The sequence below is a fragment of the Trachurus japonicus genome, chromosome 21, assembly GCF_045865225.1.
Source record: "Trachurus japonicus isolate A0001 chromosome 21, Traja_1.0".
In the NCBI taxonomy this organism is placed as follows: Eukaryota; Metazoa; Chordata; class Actinopteri; order Carangiformes; family Carangidae; genus Trachurus; species Trachurus japonicus.
The window spans coordinates 25,253,474-25,276,221 of record NC_140927.1 but is presented as its reverse complement, the minus strand read 5'-3'; the positions used below and the strand labels follow the sequence as shown (position 1 = coordinate 25,276,221).

At 40.3% G+C, this 22,748-nt stretch overlaps 2 protein-coding genes across 2 annotated transcripts in view; both read right to left on the bottom strand.

The window, feature by feature from the left end:
• Positions 1-2,090: 2,090 nt before the first annotated feature.
• Positions 2,091-13,453, bottom strand: sec22a (SEC22 homolog A, vesicle trafficking protein). The gene is made up of 7 exons (XM_085764855.1): positions 13,333-13,453; positions 11,410-11,620; positions 7,091-7,254; positions 6,249-6,428; positions 4,765-4,883; positions 3,676-3,741; positions 2,091-3,302 (listed from the first exon to the last, which is right to left on the bottom strand). The coding sequence occupies exons 2-7, from the start codon at positions 11,589-11,591 to the stop codon at positions 3,102-3,104; spliced, it is 912 nt and encodes a 303-aa protein (XP_085620981.1). The 5' UTR covers positions 11,592-11,620; positions 13,333-13,453; the 3' UTR covers positions 2,091-3,101.
• A 6,386-nt stretch (positions 13,454-19,839) lies between these two features.
• pdia5 (protein disulfide isomerase family A, member 5) overlaps positions 19,840-22,748 on the bottom strand; it is a 57,924-nt gene continuing 55,015 nt past the window's right edge. The window contains exon 17 of the mRNA XM_085766401.1: positions 19,840-22,422. Within this exon, the coding sequence (XP_085622527.1) occupies positions 22,342-22,422 (81 nt within the window). The 3' untranslated portion in view covers positions 19,840-22,341. The remainder of the gene's footprint in view (positions 22,423-22,748) is intronic.

The following is a 22,748-nucleotide window of genomic DNA, read 5'->3' as shown; positions in this document are numbered from 1 at the left end:
CATACAACTATTCTCACACTGCTTCCTATTTAAGCTTGATAAAGCAATGGATTTTCAATGACAAACACATCAATTACATATAAATATAAAGCTCAGACATCCACATATTCGTGGCCATACACTCCAAAAAATTATAGGTTTTCTTTAAACTCAAAGCTGGACCTGGCTTTGTTGTCATTTGTTCATGTCGCCTACCAACAGATGGCAGCAACACTGCATCACTGTGGTTCACACATGAGCTCCTTTGTCTTCTTTTCATCAAGATAATTGTTTATACATGATGGAGGAGAACGAAGCAAAATGCTAATCTGCTGATTAGCACCCAGAGAGTTACTTCATCCATTATAGCCGTAATATCTATATTTATATAGAAGTCAAATCACTTGCCATTTCCTTGAATGAGAATGAATTAGGAGCTTAGTTAATAGCTAATTTAATAACTCTTGATATGCATTTAAGTAACAGTGTGTTGGATTGCACATAAAATGTCATTAAATCATTTAATCTAATCTTCATTTAAATGCAGCATCTTCATATGTAATGTAATAATGTGAAGATTGCCTGGTCAGTGATGGAATAAAAGACTGTACTGCAGCCAGTGACCACGTCAGTATTTACTTGGTTTCTCTTGCAGAAACTCGAGCTCGGCAATAAAAATCCTCACACTTTCTGATTTTGACCTTTTCCCCAAACAGCCGACATGTGACGTGAGCACCAGACTGAGCCGCAGACACATTATCATCAGTGACATTCACTTGAAGCATGTTGAGTTCAAATTGTCCTTCAAGTACAGTTATCTGCAGTCTACACCTGCAGCAGCCATTTCTTATTAGAATCCACATATTTCCTCCTCAGGAAAAATAACAACATACCCTTGTTCCATTAATTACATCTGGAGGAAATTGCTGTTCTTTATAATGAGGAGCCTACAAATAACATCAATTATAATCATCATAATCATAACACTGGTTGTGCCATTACTGGTGAAATATACGTATATATATATAAAAAAAAGCAGGCTGCCTGAGAAGTATTTCAGCTGCCTGTGAATCATGAGGCAATCTGTTGTCTGTGGCTGCAGAGCATTGCTGCAAAAACAATGCATTCAGTTTCTCTTGAAGAATGGTGATCATTGTAATGGTAATGGCTCAGATGTTCAGTGTTGCAGAGCTGAGCTCAGACACAACGAGTCCTAACACCAAAGTAGATATGAAGAGGACTAGATCACACACCCTGATCAATCAACTTGCCTCCACGACGTGCAACTGTTCATATCACTGTAGTGTTGAATAAAATGAATTCAAAATTAAATAACACATACAACACATTTGCAGCAGTTCATTTCCATGTATTAAAGACCTGCAAGTGATCACATTCATTTTCCATACTTGGATAAACCAGACTTGTACATCTACTGTTTTGGGGAAGAAAAAAAAAAGAGGGGGGAGAACAAGAACGCAAAACAACCCGATGTGAGCCAGTCGAGCCGGAGCCTTATTGTGAAAAGGAACCATTAGGTCATGTAGGTGTGGTGCTGCTGCTGGAAAGCTGGAAACATTCAGAGAAAGAGCGCGATGATGAATCATCCGAGGCTGGAGCGAAGCAGCGTTGCAGCATTCCCCTGACACATCTGACGTGCAGATGCCAGCTGGACATCGAGCGCATTTGCGTGGCTACACTCATTTCCACTCTCAACTCCATCCAGTCAGAGACAGATTATTTAAAAAAAAAGAAGAAACAAAGACGTCATGACAATCTTGGCACAACTTTTGAGCGACTCATGAACAAAAGTGTGACTCAATTCTCTGCCCTTCTCTTTTGTTTGTTTGCTTTTATTTGTGTGGGGGGGACAACCTTCCCTGTTATTGCCCCCAAAAATCTCTCACTGTTTTAAAACCACTGAATGCGATTGCAATTATGTTAAATGTGAATATTGTACTAAGAGGGTGAGAGACTTGAGTTTTTTTTTTTGTCTTGCACAGTGGCAGACGCGAGCACGTCTCGGGGACTGGGTGGGAGGAAAAAAAAAATGCCGCCAGAGGCTGCTCAGATGATACGAGATGCTCCTGGCCTCGACAACACAGCGAGTATCTTCGCTGCTGCCAACACAGACTTGTTATTAACATAGTCACTTGACACTTCCACATGCTTGAGGCTGTGTGGGCGAGGAAGTAGGGTATGAATGCTAACACACTGTTTGTGTCTACTGGAGCAGGAGAGTTAGTCTGTGACAAGAAGTTACAAATCTGTGTATTTAAAAAAAAAAAAAAAATCCACAAATAAAAAAACGAATAAAATCTGTATAAAATCTTCTCTGATCACATGCAGCATGAATAATCTATCAGTTACAATAAATAGTAAAATTAACGATAAAGATCTGAACAATACGATATGATGACAATAGAGCAGAAAAGAGCCACATGTGAGGAGGCAGCGTTGCATAGTTTTAAAAACATGACCTAAACCAGAGTCCTGCACCAGCTCAGGTGTCCCACGGGTGCATGTGTGGGAAAAAAGTGCTTGTAACACGTGAAACGAGCAGGATGTGTGTGATTCATGCTCTGTCCTGCCTATTTTTTTTAATTTATGTTTATCGCTTTTATTTTGGTTCTTGAACTACAAGTGTCCACAGCCTCTGTATTTGGTTTACAGATGACCTGAAGGTCGTCATACTTTGTTTTGGAGGTGATGTTTAAGTTTGAAATAGGAGATAGATGCTTTATATGCAGGACTCTGACCTAAACTATGGCTGCGATGACAAGAAATAATAAGTAAATATCTTTTATCAGACAATGGTGGAGATGGAGGAGAGACGACTCCCAAACAAACCAATTAGATCCACGGATGATGCAGGCTGTGGCAGAGTCTCACGCTGAGATCTGTCCACTGGGACTGAGTGAGAACAGGACCACTGTGGCGCTGCAAATTTTCTTTTTCCTCCTGAAATGATTGGTTTTTGTTTCCACTTTTTGTGTCCCCAGTCTGTCCAGAGCCACCTGCCTCTCTCTCTCTCTCTCTGCTGCATCTCCAGAGCAGGAGAGACACAAGTCCAACGTACAGTCCATTTGTCCTTTGTGGGGTTGTGAGTTTTTTTTTTTTTGTCAGACGTTATAATCCGGGGCTTTTCCCAGCGGTTGCCTGAGTTTTATCTGCAGAGTCATGAAGGCTCCCACGGCGACGTGGAAGAGGATCTGCCACATGTTCCTCAGTTCATACAGGTACATGTTGGACAGACAGATGAGTGCAAACGCCAGGAAGGACTTACTGTTCCTCCAGACTGAGAAGTAGGCAAACAGGTAACACTGAAAAGGAGAACGACAGCGAGTTTGAATGCTGCAAACTTTATGTGATTGACAATGACAAGTGGCACATCCTTCACTGAACAATAAGCACATTCAAAACATTAAAAACTTCTTGTCTAATGACTGTTTTCACCTGACTAATCTACCAGCACATCTGTGGCGTCTGATATACTAAAGTCAGAAAAATTCAATTTAGCATCATGAGCTGCACAAAAGGAGCAGAAGGGAACGTCGTGGAGGAGGTAGTGGGTGAAAGGCACTGAGCTTTTGCTAATGTTGGTTTAGCTGACAAGCTGCTGAGTTGTAAAGTACAGGGCCATTAGTCAGCCAGTCAGCCGGTGATGGGCTGCTCTTACCGCAGACTATCACTTACCTGATAAAGACAGGCTGCTGTGCCGAGGAAGAAGGCAATCACATAATTAAAGTCTTCATCGTCATTCTGCAGAAAGAAGAAGAAAAGGCGCAGAGGAAAAAAAAAAAGGTTTATTTGTCTAGACAAGGCATCATGAAACCAATATGTCAATGAGGAGAAAATGCAGAGATCCCAATTTGTCAATTTCTTGGTCTCATTCGGTAAAATGGAATAAAATGCAACATTACAGAGTTTCAAGGAACAGAATGAGCAGCGGAGTGATGCTGCTCTTATGCAGCAGGTTCAGACTTAAGAAGGTAATATGGATCTTATGAGTAGTTTTGGCTATTTATTTTATTGACGTACGATCTACACCATGATGGGTGATTAGAGTAAATTTAATAATCTGAGACACTTAATTTGATGGAAAAACTAAATTGAAAATAATCCGAGAAGAAGGGTTTGAAATACTTTCCTACGTTTCTACTGTTTGGTAGAAACATTAAAACAGACCCAGCTGTGGCTCTACTGAGTTAATTACCAAAACAAAAGGCATAGAAGGGAGAGCCACAATATCTCCTACACATACTGCTACCAACAGAAATTAAATGCATCACAGTTAGGTGGTTAAAGCCCAGTCCTCCAACATATGAAATATGGACTGAGAGAAAAAGGCAAACATATCAGATGGAACAAATAATGAACTGGAAAAAGACATAATACAGTATGTCTTTGTATGTTGTATGTAGAGGTTCCTCATTGTAATAGTACCATCACCTTTATTTATTAAAAGGTGGTGGTACTATTACAATGAGGAACCTCTACATACTGTATAATATGAATCCAATCTACATTATTAATCTGGAAGCTTTTTATTATTATTACTAGTATCTCTGTTCCTTTGGTTTTGTCCTTGTTACTGTGCCCTTGTCAGTAGTACTTTCTGTTGAACATTTCAGAAAACAGCAGATAATAAGATGAATAATGATTGAAAGTGAAATAAAAACTGAGTTCACAGTGAGCTCAGGACATCTCTGTAAATTAAAACTGATTATTTTTGGAATATTTTTACCGTGAAGACAGCCTCAGACTGTCTGTGTATGTCCTCACCTGTAGTATGCTCTCTATAGCGTGGACTCCTCGCAGCAGGTTCAGGCCTCCACAGAGGACACTGAGGACACAGGACACGATGCCGGGGAGAGTCACCGGCTCCAACATCTGTGTGGGAGCTGGAACGGACAAAAAGCAGATTTTATTAGAGAAAATCTGCTTCGACAAATGAATTAGAAAAGTATTACGAAAAAATCTGCTTTCCAAGTGATATAACAAAATGTATATCTTAGAAAATGCAATTATTTATAAAAAACCTGTATGTAAGACAGAGTAAAAGGATAAAACCTTGAGTGGAAATGACAGGACATGCACAGCCTGTTTTTTAAATCTTCTGACATCCTCAACTTTCTGCCACAGTAAAAGGAGTGATCCATAACTATTATCAGATTAGCATACTTCATCCCTGAGGAAAAAATGATTTATGTTCTCAGAAAATGGAGCCTGGCAAGGCAACCAACAGAGAGCGAGCAAAGCGTGGAGAGCTGCTCTGAAGAGGATGTCAGGGGGAAAGCACAACAGCTCTGAAGTGACCCGAGGTGGGTCAGCTGAGGTGTGACGGTGCATACAACAGCCTTGTTTTGTGGAGCAGCAGCGGGGCCGGTGGGGGTCGGAGCCGCACAGCAACACTGGAGCTGTTCGACCAGCCTACTGCACATTTTACAAACATGTTTTTTTACTGCTGTATATAGAAGAAATGAATTATTTTAAACTGATATTCAGTGTTTTTTTTATGCTGCCGTGCTTCCAAAAGTTTCCTCCTGCAAGAGCACGATGTTTCTGGCAGTTTAAAGTAAACAGTGCCCTCTCACAGCGAGGGTAACTCAGCAAGTGGAGAACAGTAATTGAAAGTGAAGCAAAAACAAAATTTGAGGGGGAAAATGCCAAATTAGCTTTTAATTATCCTTGAAAAGTAATTATCAAAACAATAAATGTTAAAAAAAAAACTTCAATGTGTCTGTGTTGCAAATGTTAATTTAAAGTTAATCTCTATTATTATTATTGATTTGAATAAGTGTCTCTCCAGCGTTACAAAAATTAAATTTAAAACTTTTACTTTCTTTAACTTAAATGGAAATAAAGAGAGGTAACCGAGGTGATGAGATAGACTTCTTTCATAAATTAAATGCATTTAAAAAGTAGAAGATAAACACCGATCACTAAAAACACACGTGGGAAGGTGTTTTGTTTCTCTACTGCAACTTTAACTGATAAAACATGTGGATGCCTCTGCAGATCTATGACATCACAGAGGTGATGCACAATAACAGGTGAGGTGGTGCATCCGCTATCATTTCTTCAGCGCTGCAGACAGAGGAAAATCACCATCAACCAGTACAAACAGCGGCACATAAGTGTAAGACAAGATGAGATGAGAGAATACTTGATTGATCTGCAGAAAGGAAATTAAGTAGTCGTCTACTGATCACAACAAACTTCTGTCATACTGTGTGTGTGTGTGTGTACAGCAGCTCATGCCCTACCGATGCCCTTGTACTTGGGTGGCGCATGCACAGAGAAGCCGTTGATGGCCTGCAGGTCCTCGGGGGAGAGCTGGTAGGGCGGTCGCAGCTTGATTTCTGTCTGCATGTCAGCCAGGTTGATCTTGGTGGACAGGGAACGGGGGCTGTTGTAGCGCTGTTTGGTTTTCTGGATGAAGGTGTCTGGTGGTGGAGCACAACAACAGGATGGATCATAACACTCGGAGCGAAACAAGGGGGAGAAACAGATCATTTTTATCTAATAGCAGGAGAGTCTGTCGATCTATTTTGATCATTGGTCATTTATGAGGTTTATATGTCCATTCCTTTTTTCTTTTTCAGTTTTTTTCCAAATGTATGTTATCACAAATTGAAGATCTTTGAGTTTCAGATTGTTGTTGTTGAGACTTTGTGACATTTTCTGCCAAAAAAATTGAATGACGACTTGGAATAGAATTCATATTGCATAAAGAAACTTTTTTTTTTGGTGTAACCACTTTCTGTTGCACTTTTTTGTGTTCCTTCTATTGTCATTCATTTCCCTGTACACCTTTTGTTGAGCTCTGGAGAATGATGGTTTGCTCCATTCAGTTTGTTTAACATGCAGGAGGAGTGAATATTAAAAAGTGGAACAATAACAAGAAAGCAAGCAGGAGACAGAGATTCTCCAGTCTACAAAAAACAACAGTAGTCAGACACGTCTTTATCTACAATGACTCTTTTTTCCCTGTATTCTTGACTTTAAGAAAAAAAGTCACCACCACAATTTGACTGTGAGCACATGACCAAACATTTTACCATGTGGTAGTGATATGAAACATGCTGTAAAAATCCACGGAGCTCACCGAACTCAATGAAGGAGTAGGGCCGCACCACGCTGCTGATCCGCTTGGGGTCATAGGTGACGATGAACTCCTTCTGCAGCTCGTCCAGGAAGCAGAACGCCAGCACGTTGGGGTAGTTAGCTGTGCACACCATCAGGTATCCAACACCCAGTGAGCTGGTGAAACTGAAACACACACACATGCACATCAATTACTACTCCTTGCACTCCTCTATCCGTGCAAAGCCTGGAAAACTGTAATTAGGACATCAGGCTAAATACAGTGCAGATTACAGGAAAACACAATGGTACTTGTGATTCTGCCGGCTGCTGCTCCATAAACACTACAACCTCTATTTCAGCACATTTGTGCCTAAAATTCACACATTCACAGCTAATTAAACGCGAATCCCACATTCACATTCATATGCACCTCGGCAGACACTATCTTTTGGGGCCCTGCAGAGTTAATTGATACACTGAGCACAAATTAAATTCCCCAGATACGACTTTCTACATCATCAGAATAGCTCTGGACACAATTGAGCGGAAAGCTGGTTATCGCATCTAAATGGACGTGGAACATAAATGTCAACAAACGGAGGAGCCGGATGTAATGATTTATCATGTAGAGAGAGAGAGAAAGAAAAAGAATGGAACAAAAACAAAATGTATAGCAGACATGTGAAGAATGAGGGTAAAGCCTGATAGCAGCATGTCAGTGTGTAGCTGCAGGGCCTCAGACTTCAAGGAGGTGACTCACACAAACACCAGAGGGAGGCAGGAACCTCACTCTGATAAGGTTATATGATGTTTAATATCACCGCCTCACACTTGGGGTAAATAAAAAACACAAACCTGTCCATTCACTGTTATTACACACACCACCGCATAGACACCACCGTGTCAATAATGTGATTATAACGAGTGAGTTATGACGTGATGCGAGTGCATTATGAGTTTTATATACGCCCACAGTAAGTACAAGTGCAGTTCATTTATAATAATAAAGTGCCTTTCAGGGCTCAGACTTCACAAAGACAGAAGAAAACAGAAGATTCACACACTTTTCCAAAGGGAATGGGTTTTAAAAATACAGGAGACCCGACTTCAAAAACCAAGAGACTCCTTTGGTTTTAAAGCTAGAAGGAGGAACAACCCTCATTGATCTGCAGACCTCAGACATCCCACAGTGATACAGGACAGCAGCAGCAGCAGCAGCTCACTGATGCAGGCAGGTGCTCCACATCTAATCACAAGCATCTTGAATTTGATTAGAAACTTTAAAAACCAGAAGATAAAATCAAGACGGGTGCACTTCTGACGTCCTTCTAGTGCAGGATTGATTAACTTTTTCTTTTTTGTACAACATGAGGGCTGCCACTATTAGTCGCCAATGTGTGTCCAATCAATATTCACTACCATGCATTTATTTTCTATTCATCATCTATGCTTGCCCTGCTTCTCTGCCCTCTGTCTGCTGTCTGAACAAGGCTGAAATAGAGATTACTGGAGTGGATGACAACTCTTAGTGCACTTTACTGTAAGTGTAATAAAAAGTGAAAGGCCAATAAGAACCGCCCGTTCAACAAACAACAAACAGACAAGAGATGAATTCATCTTTGACCGCTGTCTCTCATGTATCGTGATGGTTAGAGCAATAAAAATATTTTATGTTCTTGAAATAATAGTGAATTATTACAAACCGTCCCACTTCCACACCCCTTTGACAACCAGTCCATGAGAAACATTTTTGAAACGAGTCCACGGTGCAAAAGTCGTTCAAGTGGACAAGTCTGTTTCACATTATCTCGCCTCCCCAGACAGGATGCAGCAGACAGATCAGAAAATACATCGTGAAGTCACAGCTGAATAAGAGATAAAAGTAAAGCTAGATGAAGTCCGGAGGTTGTCACTGGTATAGCCGATGAGGCATGAGATACGGTTCGAGTGTGTTAAAATATAATGAAATGTGAAGTAATCTTTGTGAACATCACTGCAAAGTCCCTAAATCCCCCAGCAGATAGCAGTGGTATATTTGAAATTCCTATACAGGTAAGTTACACCAAGTTTGTAAAGATAAAGCCCAGTGAACGTAATCCAGGAATATCTGAATTATTTCCCCACAGAATGACACAAATATATATCTATCTGCATGCATATGGCTGGGCACATGACACATCTGGTTGATTTTTAGAAGGAGAGGAAGCAAATACAGAACAACCTCTGCAGCAAAGTGACATTAAAAATCCAAACGTTAATACACCCCTTCTTTTTACTTCATGAACTTTACAAATAGAAGAAAAAAGAGTGATTGTGGCATGTTGTGATCAGTCTTCTTAGAAAACCTCCCCACTGCAGAGCAGACTGTTAAGCACGGGGGTGGAAATACTCGGCTTTGGCAGCCAGTTGCACAAGAGACATTTTTTACAGACAGAAAGAACAATGGCTTCCACTAAATATCTGGCGAATATCTGAAACTGAATAAGAAGAAGCTGGCCTCTACAATAGCAAACAATGATCCAAAGTAAAAACCACAAAATCCATGATTAGCTACTTCAAGTAACACAGGCTGAAGCATTTGGAGCAGCCCTCACAGTCCTCTGACTTGAACATCACTGAAAAGTGTGTGGGTAGATCTTAAAAACATGCAGTGTGTGGCAACACGGCCTAAAAATATCTCAAAATCTAAGGTGCAAAGAGGAGTGTGTGTAAATCAAGACTGGAAACGCTCAGAGTAGGCTACAGAAAGTGTTTGCAAGCTGTGGTACTAGATCACAGTCATAAAGTATTCAGACCCCTTCACTTTCTTTTTTCTTCTTCTTAGTTGCAGTCTTATGCTTAAATCCTTTAAGTTAAATGTTCCTCTCTACTCTCAATACATCATAATGACAAATATATTTTAACTACAGTAATTTATTAAAAAGAAAAAACTGCAATATCACACTGACTTAAGTGTTCAGACCCTTTTGCAGTGATTACAGCCTTTTATGTAATTCTACTATGCAGATCCTCTCAAGTTCTGTCAGATGTGACGAGGACCATCGGTTGACCTCTGAGCATTTGACCGGGATTTCATTAAAGGGATAGTTCAACATTTTGGCAAATTGTCTCGAAAACAACTCTGTCTGGTAACATTCCGTTATTATCTCATAGCGTGGTGAATGTGCAGGTCACAACTTGTCCATGAGAGCGTTTTGGATTGTTGGATTGTGTATTTGATGAGTTTGATGAGGGAAACCAAGAAATCCCATTAGCCTAATAGCCTCCGTTTTCACCAACAATTAAAGGTAACGAACCTACTGCTATGACTATTGGGATTATGGCAATGGGCCAATTTGCCAAAATGTTGAACTATCCCTTTAAGGCTATTTCTGTACTTTGTTCCATTCTGCTTTCCATCCACTGTGACCAAGCTCGCAATCATTGCTGCCACTGAATAAACTGGATCTGGGAGATTAGTGAGAACTGATTCAGTGGCAGACACATTTGCACTTTTTTCTATTTGTTAACACAGCAAATTAAAAGCAACATGAGCATTTGAAGATATTTCACAGGCTCATTTGAACGCCTGTTTCCTGAACCGGCTGTATTTACTTCTTTTCACATCAAATATGAAATTTACCAGGTCTGTATCTAACATACTTGACTAGAGGCATACAGTACCTGCCTCCAAGGGCCTAAGGTATTAAAGAACAAATTAACCTGTGACTTGAAACACCGCCCACCTCATTCTGACCTTCAGTGTCTCCTGACCTCTTCTTCGGATGCTTCAGACTCTCATTCAACTAAGAGACTCTTATAAAAAAGGAGTGTTGAAAAGTATAGCTGCCCCAGTGACGTCTGATTTTAAATTTCTTTTTGAGGTCATGTCCTCTGTCTTAATATGACTAATAACATCTTAACAAACAGCACTGCGGAGTCTTTCAAAGCATTTCCCTGAGCACTGGAAAGGCTTTCAGAAACGATCTGACACCTCCAATGAAAGCCTGACTGTCAAATCGCTCAAATTAAAAAAGCATCTTTCCATCACAGCTATATTAGAGGGTCAGGAAGAGGAGGATGAAAACTGTCAGCAGCAGACTGTGTAATCACCCATGGGTTGCTTTAGATAAAGATGCAGAAAAATGATCTAAATCTCTGTTTCATACCTTGAATTTTAAACGTATTCAGCGAATGAATTCAACATTAAAGCGCTCGATATCAGGAGTAACTGGATACGATGTATTTTTTATCTGGTGGTGAATACAGATAGATGTCTTTTCACATTTAATAGTACATACCGTGTAATACAAAATGAGCACAAAAAAGGAATTCAAATGAACATCTACAAAGACCTACTTGACATTGTATGGCCCGGTCTTAAGCGTGCAGCGGTCAGGGAACTGGCCCAGTTTCTTGGAGAGACCTTTGAGATGCCTCTTGGTTTCCTGAAGCTCTTTATCCTGCTCGTAGTCGGTGGATGCAGACAGAGGCAGGCCGTCGCCGACCCGGACCACAGAGGCAAACAGCACCATTGACATCTTACAGCTCTGATAATCTGACTGAAGGCCTGTAAACAAATGTAAAGCAGATAAAAAAGGGCTCGTTAAGAAAAAGTATGATGGATATCTAATAAGGTTGTTTAGTCCATTTTGTGTGCCAATTAAATATGAATTTTGTTCAAAATCATATTTAAACTAGAGATGACGCCCAAAACGTGTTCATATTAGAATACTTTATTGATCTCCTGGGGGAAATATCATCCGACCCACGAGTTCCCCTGTTGTTATTATTACATTCTTCCATGAGTTCTTATACGGGTCAAACCAAACCTATCTGCTATTGCTAATGCGGCTTACTAACATTACTGCTGACTGGAAAAGGCTTAAGAAGTCATAAAGTTAATTCTTTTGGCATTAGCATAAAATATTCATTTCTACTGTTGCTTTTAACATCTGAGCAACAAATCTGTGTTTGTATAACTCATGTTACAGTACTGGTACTGACACATTAGTTAAATACACTTTATGGGTGTGTCCCACTCCCTATGTATTTGATCAGTTGAGGTTTTAGGGCTAGTGTACCTGGAGACATATTACTGCTGTAATAATATAGTGACGCCTTGTGAGTACTCCAGGGTTGAAACAGATAGATGTTATTGTAAATCACAGCTGGTGTGATCACATCACAAGATGGTCTTTGTTTTATTTCAGAGTTTAAAGTACCCCTGTAGTGGCACTGATGCATCTTATAATGTCATGTGGCTCCCTCTTGTGCTTTGAATGACTTTCTCTCCCTTTGAATAGTGCCACTGTGTTTTCAGTCAGTGCAAGAGCTGTTAATAAAAGATTTTAAATGCAGCAAACCACTGGACATCTACAGTACAACGACACAAGGCTTCACGTAGTTATTCCTGAGCAAAGCAGAAAAGTTTGACAGTGTCTCAAAAGTGGAAGAGGTGGGTGATGTAGGAGCTTTTGAGGTATTTGCGCAGTCAAGTGTTCGTTATCTTGCAGTTTGTCAGTGAAATTCAGCCACTGACATTTAATTATGTGTAGAAAATGTTAAGCAAGTCAAACAGTGCACTGACGGCCCTAATAAATGGAGTCTTGTAATTAAGTGTTTGTCCTTGCTGATGATGCATGAGCAGAAGCCGTCAATAGCTGTGTGTGTGTGTGTGTGTGTGTGTGTGTGTGTGTGTGTGTGTGTGTGTGTGTGTGTGTGTGGTATTAGGACCATGGACAGCTCCACTGACTCAAATGAAGGAGGAAGCTCCTGAAGGCATCATCTACTGTACGTCGCGACCTACTGCCCTCGTGGCAAAACGTGATTGTTATCAGCATCAGAGTAAACACACGTCATCGCCATTGACGTTAGTACTGTGATAAACCAATCAAGAGAACAACAAAACATGCAGGAAAGAGAAAAAATAAAGCTAGAGCCGTGGGTCCACAGCTAAAGAGAGAAGAGTCGAGTTAGCTCTGTTTACCTACAACGCCATTAGCCGTACGTTTGGTTTATTGGCTACAAGTTTCGTATTTTCTTAACGTTTTCTGGTTATTTTACAAGCGAACCATCTCACTAGTTACATTACAGCGTATTCTCCACCTCCCCATGAAAGAAACTGTCTTGTTTTCTAGCATTTCCTGTGTGCTAACATTAGCGAGGCTAAGGGGCTGCTAACGGCTAGCTGCTTTACATTATCCACAACTTGGGAGGGGAAATGATTATAAAGCAAACCTGGACGAGTGGATCTGAGACAGATATATGGGCGTTGAATACCTGGGAAAAAAGTGTAGCATCGTGTGGACGGCCGTGATACGCTGCTCTGTTGTTGTGCAGTGGGGCAGAGGCAGCTAGTTAGCGAAGACAGTCAGACAGCTGCAGCACCGGCCACGCTTCCTTACGTTTACGTGGCTGTTTCCGCCGTGCATTGTGGGAAAAGAACGTCATGCGTCAACATTACGGGGAAAGGAAACTTTTTTTATTCACAAAACAAAATTTGCTAAATCAATACCTAAGGTCGCTAAGTTTCTAATGGAACTAAACTCTCTGTTTAAATATCTAAATTTGATAAACAAGAACAACAAAAGAAACACATTACAGAGTCACTATGAACAGTTTTTCCCTGAAGCCTCTGTCTTGCTGTTGTTTCATTTTATCTAGCCTATGTATTTTATTCTTTATGACTTTTGTACCCATCTTTGACTTATTTATTTATCTTTTCTTTAAACTATATTTTGTAATGATCTATTATTGTACAATGTTTTTGACTATTTGTGTTTTTGTTTTTTTTATGTGCTATTCTGCATCAATGTATACCTTGTTGGTTCTGTATGTTATACAGCAAACAAACAACAGAAAATGAGTGAATTTTGTTGTGTAAAACAAACAACAGAAAATGAGTGAATTTTGTTGTGTAAAACTTCTTTTTCAGTGTTTAACCTCTGTTCTGAATATTTAAATAAATATAATAGAAATTAAACCAGAAGTAAGCAGAATATTTGTGTTAATAGGCCTATAAGTCTTAAATAGTTCTATCTTCCGACAGCAATCACTTCTATAGAGTGTTTGGTCTGAAACACGGGTCTGTCAGTCACTCTGCTGTAAGCCGAGGAGAAAACTTTCCTTGTATCCCACAACCTTTATCCAATGAGGAGAGAGAACGGCATAAAGGGGCAGTCCTCTCTGTGTGTGCAGCCAAGGGATGCGCGTGAATGTGGTGACGTAGGGACGAGGGCGGGGACTGCTAACTCCATCGGCTGACAAGAAGTTAGCCAAAACCACCGGATCGCTTACTTCTGCTTTAATTGTTTGTTGTTGTTTTTTATTCCCAATCAAAATGTAAGCACATGTAGGCATGTCATTTTTAATCTTAAATCTAATATTTTATGTTGTTGCTTTCGTTTAAGGCAGTACACTCCTGCTATGATTGTTGAAAATATTATGGGAATGATTAAATAAACCATTCTTTACCCTGCAGGCAGAATGAGTGGAAGTGAAATAAAATAATAAAACTGTTAATTCAAGGTCCACTTACACTGTCTCATACTGTGGGGGTGTTGCAATTACATGGTCAGCACCTTCTAACCCTGCAGCCTTCAGCACTACCCTGTGGTACTCGTTTAAACAATTTAGAGAACACTGTACAGTATGTGCTAAAATAGATATTAAATTACAACAAATGCTGCTAAATTAATGCTTTTTACAGTCAAACAAGGTTAGTAGACAGTAAATAGTCTTACTTTATTCATAAATCTTCCTTCATTGAGATTGTTGATATTCATGAGCTTATTAATTTTGATGCATACTATGTTTCATTATTTAAATTTTCATCCCATATTTTATTCTAATCTCTATTTGTCCCAGTTGCTTCTCTCCTACTGAAAGCCTTTAACAAATTAACTGTAATTCCAAGCATCCGATGCTTCTTCTCTGAAATTTAAATAACGTGGAAAATGAATAATGTAGTGTATCCAAAGCCTGCCAAGGTTTAGTGCACCACTCAGACCTCAAATAGGCCGTTCACTGGTGTCAGCATGTTCTCCTATTTTCGTACGATTCCTGTTCGAATATGGACAAAAACAAAACTGTGAATAGAGGAAAATGAAAACAATACAGAGGGCGTTAGTGGCCTCATCCTTCACACACTGTACCTCTGCAATCTCCCCAGAGCTCAGGCGACGTGTCAGCCTGAGGGGACCTCCTGAGCACCCGCACGGCCTGTGTGAGGGAGGGAGAGAGACAGGCACGCAGTGAAAGTGGAAGATGGATGTCTGCTGCTGCTGACAAGCTGATGAATAGCCACAGGTCTCGGTGAGTGTTTAGTGCATAGAGAACGTCAGGTGTGAGGAAGGCAGCATCGTCAGTCACTGTGACACAGCCTAAACAGATGTGCAAACACATCAGCATTCAAATGCATCAGCTCCAATTGCCTCTTTCTCAGGATGTCATCATTATACGTTTCAGCTTTGAGCTCAGCGCTTCTTGGGAACTATGACATGTCTAAAAATATACCTGCAGAATATTGTCTCGATTCACCTGCAGGATTTTGACAGGTTTCCCTGGAAATTCATGACATGTATTTTATATATATATATTTTTTTACAGTCCTGGGGTAAGAACCAATATGATTCATTCATTATAACTTCTAATAACACAGTGAGAGATTGGACAACATACACCCACGGTTGCAAAAAGTTTCATTTGTCCTGAGGGTGATATCAAATGCCTGTGAAGTGTCCAGTAAAATGCAGCAATCACCCTCTGGAGACCATAAAAATCCACACCGTATCTCGCAGCAGTGTGTCTGGAGGCTGATCTCTTTTCTCTGGACCAAACTCTAAGATAAAATGAGAAAAAACCAACAGACGCTGACACTCAATACATATTGATCTGATATATCTGGTTTGTTTAAACACGTTAGACGCCCAAAAATTAATAAAGAGGACTCACCGAGGCCTCTGAGTTCTTCTGAAATGAGAAATGTTTTTTGTGGATATAGAGAAGCTGTGTGTGTGTGCAGATATCACAGGAAACCTTTTGTCTGGTGCTGTTTTTGATAGTTTACAGTTCCAATGAAGGGAGATCTTAATAACAATAGCATGAAATTATATTTTACACAATACAACTAATAAAGAAATCGTTATCCCAGTTTGTTGTGGAAGAATTTTCTTCTGCCTCATCTGATAACTTTCAAACAAACTAAAACTACAAGTCAGACTTTGCTCCACTTCACAGATTCTCTTGTGACTGAATGGGAGCACATCTCAGTAGGTGTAGGAGTAGGTCATCCAACAATCAAAAGGTAAATGGTTCAATCTCCGATTCCTCTAGTCTGCATGTTGAAGTGTCCTTGGGCGAGATACTGAACCCCAAACTGCCTGTTCCATCAGTGCATGAGTGTGTGTATGTGATGTATCACAGGGTGAATAAGAGTGGTAGAAGAGTGCTTTGTAAGTGCAACCAGGCTCCAAAGAAATGATGGAAAGGCTAAAATCAGAAGAGAGGAGTCTGATATTACAGCACAATATGATCCATGGTTGGGGATTTTATATGATATATGGAAAAGTCAAATACAGGTTGTAATAAGTGCTCACATAATCTTTGAATCGAGACATTTTAAGTAGAGTTTGCATTTGGATTTGACATGTACTCTTACAACTCACAATGTGGGAAACTCCATCAAAGTGAAGTGTAGGATCTGGGGCTTGAGTCTTGATGATGACTAAAACGTCGGGATATCTCAGCTGCTGTAGCGTCACTATTGATCAGTCTTCTTAGAAATATATCTCTAGAAATCCTTTGCACTTTAATGAAAGTTCCACATCACATGAAAGTAATTCATCATTGGAGAGCTCCTCCAGCTATTGGCGTTTGCTCATGTTATGTGCTGCAAGTGTGTGGTGAGAATATACAGCCTCTTCAGCACGAGTGGAGTGATTTCATAGAACTGATAAATACTGTAAATAATTGACAGTAAATGTCTTGGTATAATGACTAAGGTCCATATGCGTGGTTGTTAAATAAGATTAAATGCACATAGACCATGCAATCTTTACCTGAAAGGTCGATTCCATCAGGAACAACAGTCAGTTGTCATTATTTAAACGGGAACATGGATTTCTGTGAATCCAGCTTGCATTAATTTGCAGAAACATCCATTGTTGTCAGTGAGGTGTTAAACATGGAAGTTGTTCATTGAGAGGTCGGCTCACTCCCCCCTTCCCCACCCCCACCCCCACTCCCTGATGGTTTTGCATTTGACATTTTCATGGCACAAATCTGATGGATTTCCTGAATTTTAACTGACCATCTGACGCTGTTCTTCTCGGTATTGACTGAAAGCTTCATTGTATTTCACACAGAGTGAACATATGGATTGTTCGGCTAAGAATGCAAATCAGTCTGATTACTGCCTGAAGAGAAATGAGCTAAAGAAGCTTCACCTCCCTCTAGTAGACCCTCAAAAGTCCATTTATTTAGTTGTTCTGGTCTTTGGGCCGATTTGTCCCAGCATCAGCCTATTGATCAGAAAAAGAATAATATTAATAATAATGGTGTGGGGCTAAATTAAGTACAGAGGAGGGGTCATGTGGGGGTGTAGATAAAAAATGAACACAATGAAAGAGAAGTAGAGGACAGGTGAACTGATGAAGAAGAGTGCAGACTGACATTGCAGAGATAAAATCCCGAAGAGCAGCAAACACAATTATCCATAAAGTGCAAATGGGTTTTTGTTAAGGATACTTGAACGTGAGCAGACCTTGACTTTGTATTAACAACCCGTCTATCTCTTATGCTCATTTTCCACAGGTTAAAGTGCCTTGTCCCTCCCCCTTCCCCTCCGAGAAAAACCCACAAAGAAGCCATGCATCAAAGCTCCCAGGCATGAAAAATGCTCTGCCCCTTTGAAAATCCTCTAAAGTGAAATTGGGATTGAGAGGTTATTTCTGCCTGTGCTCGGAGGCATTAATCAGCCGGCTATGGCTCAACACTGCATGCATCCCAACAACAGCACTTTATCTAAGCAGACCTACGTGACCCTGCGATCGCTGCACACCAAAAAACTTCAGTCTCAAAGTCACTCCTCGGCTCAGACCGAGCCTCGAGGTTGACGCTGTGAAGACCTGACTTCACCTCTGAGGACCTCACCACAATATATATATATATGTTTCTTTCTGAAAGTATTTGACATGCTCGTCCTCTTTGAAAAACAAAAATTCAGACAGCAGGTTGCGTGATGACAGCTCGCTCTCACCAACGTCAGTATGAGTGGGGTCACTTTTAGGGCTGGTGCCATTTTCCAGCCATTTCTCATAATAAAACCATCAGTGTCAGATCTGCTGAGTGCTGCTCATGGTCCATTTGTTTCCTTTCAGAGATGCACAACTGAGAGAAATGTCAAAACAAACAAGCACAAAAACTGCTTTCACCAGGACTGCCCGTCATCCGAGCCGCCCCACAAGGTCAACTTCTATTTATTCCATTGTGCCAACACAGAAGCCTGGTCGTTCTGGTGCTGCTGTAACATGGCTCTCACATTCAGTGCCGTGTCAGTGAGCATGATAATCTGTGTGGAAGGTAACAGACAGTAAACAGTGAAGTTACAGTGTTTTCTGACTCTCACCACAGTAGGAGTCTCTCTGATGACAACACAAGGCAGTAACAGGTGTTATTACACATTATGACCGTTTTTTCACCCTCCACGTGTTGATTAATAACCACAAAAATCCCATCCTATTGCTGTTGAGTTTCAGTAATTCAGTGGTTTTCTCACAAACCAACTCATGGGCTGGGCTGCAAAGTCATTTGCACGTGGGCTGTCAGGTTATTTGCAAACAAAACACACAATTTCGGTGAAACAATTTTTCTAAAGGTTTTAGCAGCCTACAAAATAGCTGTTTGCAAACTAGTCTTATTTGATTTCTGTATTGTTACAGATTTGGATCTGGGCTCCGACCATTTTACAGATTTTCAAGTGGGCCTTTAATTTGAAAAGGTTGGGACCAGTTCCTTAATTGATTAACAAGGCTAAAAGTGGTGTCATCTGCATACAGCCTGATTAGAACCCTTAGAAATAGAGGAGAGCCTTAAGTTGTACCTAATGAACATCAGGGGGCAACTCCACTTTGTACAAAAGCCCGTCCGACTGTATTCACCTCATGTTCTGTGGTAACCTGGATGTCACTTCTAATTGTCTCAACTTCTGCTGAGTATTAAGGATGGGCATGAATTTTCGCATATTCAAATAGTCATAAATAATTTTAGAAAATTGAATCGTTTATGAGAATACTGTCTTTTCTGAAAAAATGCAAATGTCTCCTTGTTTTTACTGGAGCAGAAAAGGGAGAAACATGGAAAGATTACTACAGATGAGAAGCGGTACAAGAGAATATTCACGTATGCCAGGAGAGGAGACTTTAATGTTACCTCTGTCATGAGAAATGGTCAAATTGCCAAATTGTTCCCGGTCATTATTGGATAGTGCTTTTTCTTGAAATGCCCATCCCTACTTAGGACTGTGTTAGACAGCGTTTAGTGACAGTGCTATGTAGAACAATCCTTGAAGCGGGTGAAGTAGGCGGGGTCACATAAGGTGAATAAATGTCTATTGGAAGATTCTCCTACTCCTCAGTCCATTTCTTTCCTCAGTAAATGTTTTTTTTTTGTGAGTTTATGGTTTAAAGTATTCTACAACACAACATGAGGTTTATTTTTTAATAACAGTCCTGTTTAGTAGAACCAGGTGTGTACACAAGCCACAAGGTATAAAACAAGTGAAAAATGTTCTGGAAATGTTTGACTTTATTTATTTTTTGATCTCGCAAGGTCCGTACTGCAATGGGCAAAACTGTACATATGGCTGGGCACAGAAAAAATCAACAAAGGCAACAATGACTTCTTGGCTTTGAGTGTGACGATTCCCCACACAACATGGATTCCTTTGGGATAAGACAGAGGTGGTCTTTCTATTATTCAACAAACATGACATGTCACTGTGGAGGTTTCTAAAGAAAACAAACAGACGTAGTAATCAAAGGTAATTATTTCCCCCCCCTTTGTGAAGGGGAATGAACACCTAATTACGGTGATATGCCAACATCAAACTGTATAAAGAACTCGTTTTTAAAATTATTTTGCATATCATGAGTCACACTGAACATTGAACACATACAAGTGTTTGGTGCCAGCCAGAACATTTCAGACAGTTTTACTTGGAATAAATCCACTAAGAATGACAAGGTTTATGCATCTGACAAGAAATGGTTCAGTAACATCAACTGACATAACGTCTTATTCAATACGTGATATTCCGATATAGCACAGAAAAAGGACAAGTCAATATTTTACTTATTGGGATACAAATAACATTTCATTTTGGTGACCTTGGGGCTCAAAATGATTCAGCTGGAATGCAAAATTACAAACAAACTAGTTCCCTTTAATTGTGTTTCGCTATCCCTGAGAACCGTATTCATGATGAAAGAAACCAAAGTCTTGAATAACAAGTTCAGCTACAGATAAGCCTTTAAATATTTATGGCGACCGAAGTGTGGGAGCTGAAAACACAGAGCATAAAAAAGAAAAAAAAATAGCCACAGTGGTAATAACGATGTCTGTGAATCGATGATGATGTTATGCGGGAAGAGAGTCTGGAGACTTCACTCATTTAATGCTTAATTATGTCTTGGATGTAAGTGTGAAGTCATCCCTTTGAATGTGATGGAGGGCACGGGAGAGCTGTGTCCAGTCTGACTGAGGCCGAGGCGTTGGCACACATGCAGATGGAGATTAGGGCAAAACTGGCCTAAGTGCTGCCACTTTGCTTTTGGTTGCTTGGTGTTGTATTTTTTTTAATTTTTTTTAGCAGAGAGTGGTGGAAATATGTGGCTATAAAACAGACTGTAAACTTAAAAAAAACAACAAAACCCTGAATGCCCAAAGTGTAAACCAGAGGTCTGAATTATTCCAACATCTCCCCCGAACGATGCATGAGTGCAGGCTGCTAGGTGATTACTACAACGGAAGGAGGGAAGATTTATGTTTTGTACGTTTTTATGATCAACATGCAATATAGATGAGCCTCTCCCATGTTTGTGTAAATGAGTGTGATGAAATCCCAGTGAACAACAGAGCAGGAAGAAGAAGGGGTGAAATGTCACAACAGCTGTGAGTGTTGTCAATATTTGTACAAAGCATGAAAATATCAAGGGCAATGCGCTGTAATATTTGGCATTTCATGTTTTTTTCCTTCTCTTTTCATGTACGCTGCTCCATCACTTATCTGAGGGAACTGCTACGGCACCGGGCCTCTGATTACCCTCCACTTATCATTTCACATTTCTGCAATTCCAGCAACTTTTCTCTTTTTAATATCTGTAAGGCCACAAATTTGAGCAAGAAAAAAAAAGAAAAGAAAAAGAGGAAATTATATCTAAAAGCAAAAGTAATCATGAAAGCTCTGAACCAAACACACAACATTGACCCTTTGTTCATGATATCACCTTCCTCACGTCGCTACAGTACATGATTACCATACAGTAGCTCGTCTCGCAGCTTTGGGGCCGTTTGTGTTAAACACACTTATCTCCCCCAGCTGATCTGTGAGGATAACAAAGCAATATTCTGCATGGATGGCTGTGAACTCGAGACGTGAAGATCCTGTACAACAAAAAAAATATTAAAAACAAGTGTATGACAGTAATCAGCATGTGTGTGTCTTCTAGAGGCAGAGCAGAGGACGATGTGACTTGATTAGGACCCCCTGTAAAGTGACGGACAGTGTGGCCTCCACCTTTAACTACTGATGATGACCACCACTCTCCGCTATGGGTCAGTCAGTTTGTCACAAATACCCCCACAGGGCTAAGCAGGGGTCAGTATTGCATAGATACTGTATAGGGTGTAGCTTTTTCACATATGCAGTCACAGTGTTTGGGCAAAAAAAAAAGAAAAAGAAAAGAAAAAAGAAAAATGAAATCACTTTTTTTTTTGTCTGTGTCTTTTCTGCCCGTCAGAATATCCATGAAAAAAAACAGAAGTCTCAAGTGGTCGGTCTGACTGTAGGTACTCTGTTGGTATTATTACAAACGTGATCACCACGGTATAAAAAATAGCCTTTCGTTGAGGTCATCAAGTCTCCCACGTCAGTGCGGATAGGGCCCTTGCCAGGGTCAAGGGTCACAGTGCAATGACAAAACTGTGCAGTGCAACACCCTCCCCCTCCCCCCAAATCCCACTTCCCACCCCCTCCTCCTCCTCCCTCCCTCCCTCCCCGCACACAGGCCCTCAGAGCTCCTCCTTCCTCTTGACCACCTTCTCCTGGTCACGTCCTCGTAGGCTGCGCATGAATCCTATGAAGCCGGCCTCCTGTGGAGAGAGGGGACAGTTGGTGAGTCACTAAGTGATCGTTTCACAACTCGAAGCAGATTATTAGTTGTGAAATGACCTTTTCTGATTCCATATAAATCTAAAGTCCTGTCACTCAACGTTATTTCAACTTGACCTGACAGGATTTAGATACAAAAAAAAAAAAAAATACAAAGACAGAATCTAAATGTTGTGAAGTTCAAGGTCAATCTGTTTAGATGAATCCAAAAAATCAACATCTACCTGTATTATTCTTTGCAAACATTCTCAAATAATGAGTGTTGTGTTGTGTGCATGAACAATTTTGAACAATCTATAAATACATT

Excerpts from the sequence above, each read along its gene's own strand:
- sec22a (XM_085764855.1), bottom strand. The coding sequence starts at position 11,591 with ATGTCAATGGTGCTGTTTGCCTCTGTGGTCCGGGTCGGCGACGGCCTG. Across the intron at positions 3,742-4,764 it reads CTATAGAGAGCATACTACAG|AATGACGATGAAGACTTTAA; the intron begins GTGAGGACATAC and ends TTCTTTCTGCAG. Across the intron at positions 3,303-3,675 it reads CAGCAGCCTGTCTTTATCAG|TGTTACCTGTTTGCCTACTT; the intron begins GTAAGTGATAGT and ends TCTCCTTTTCAG.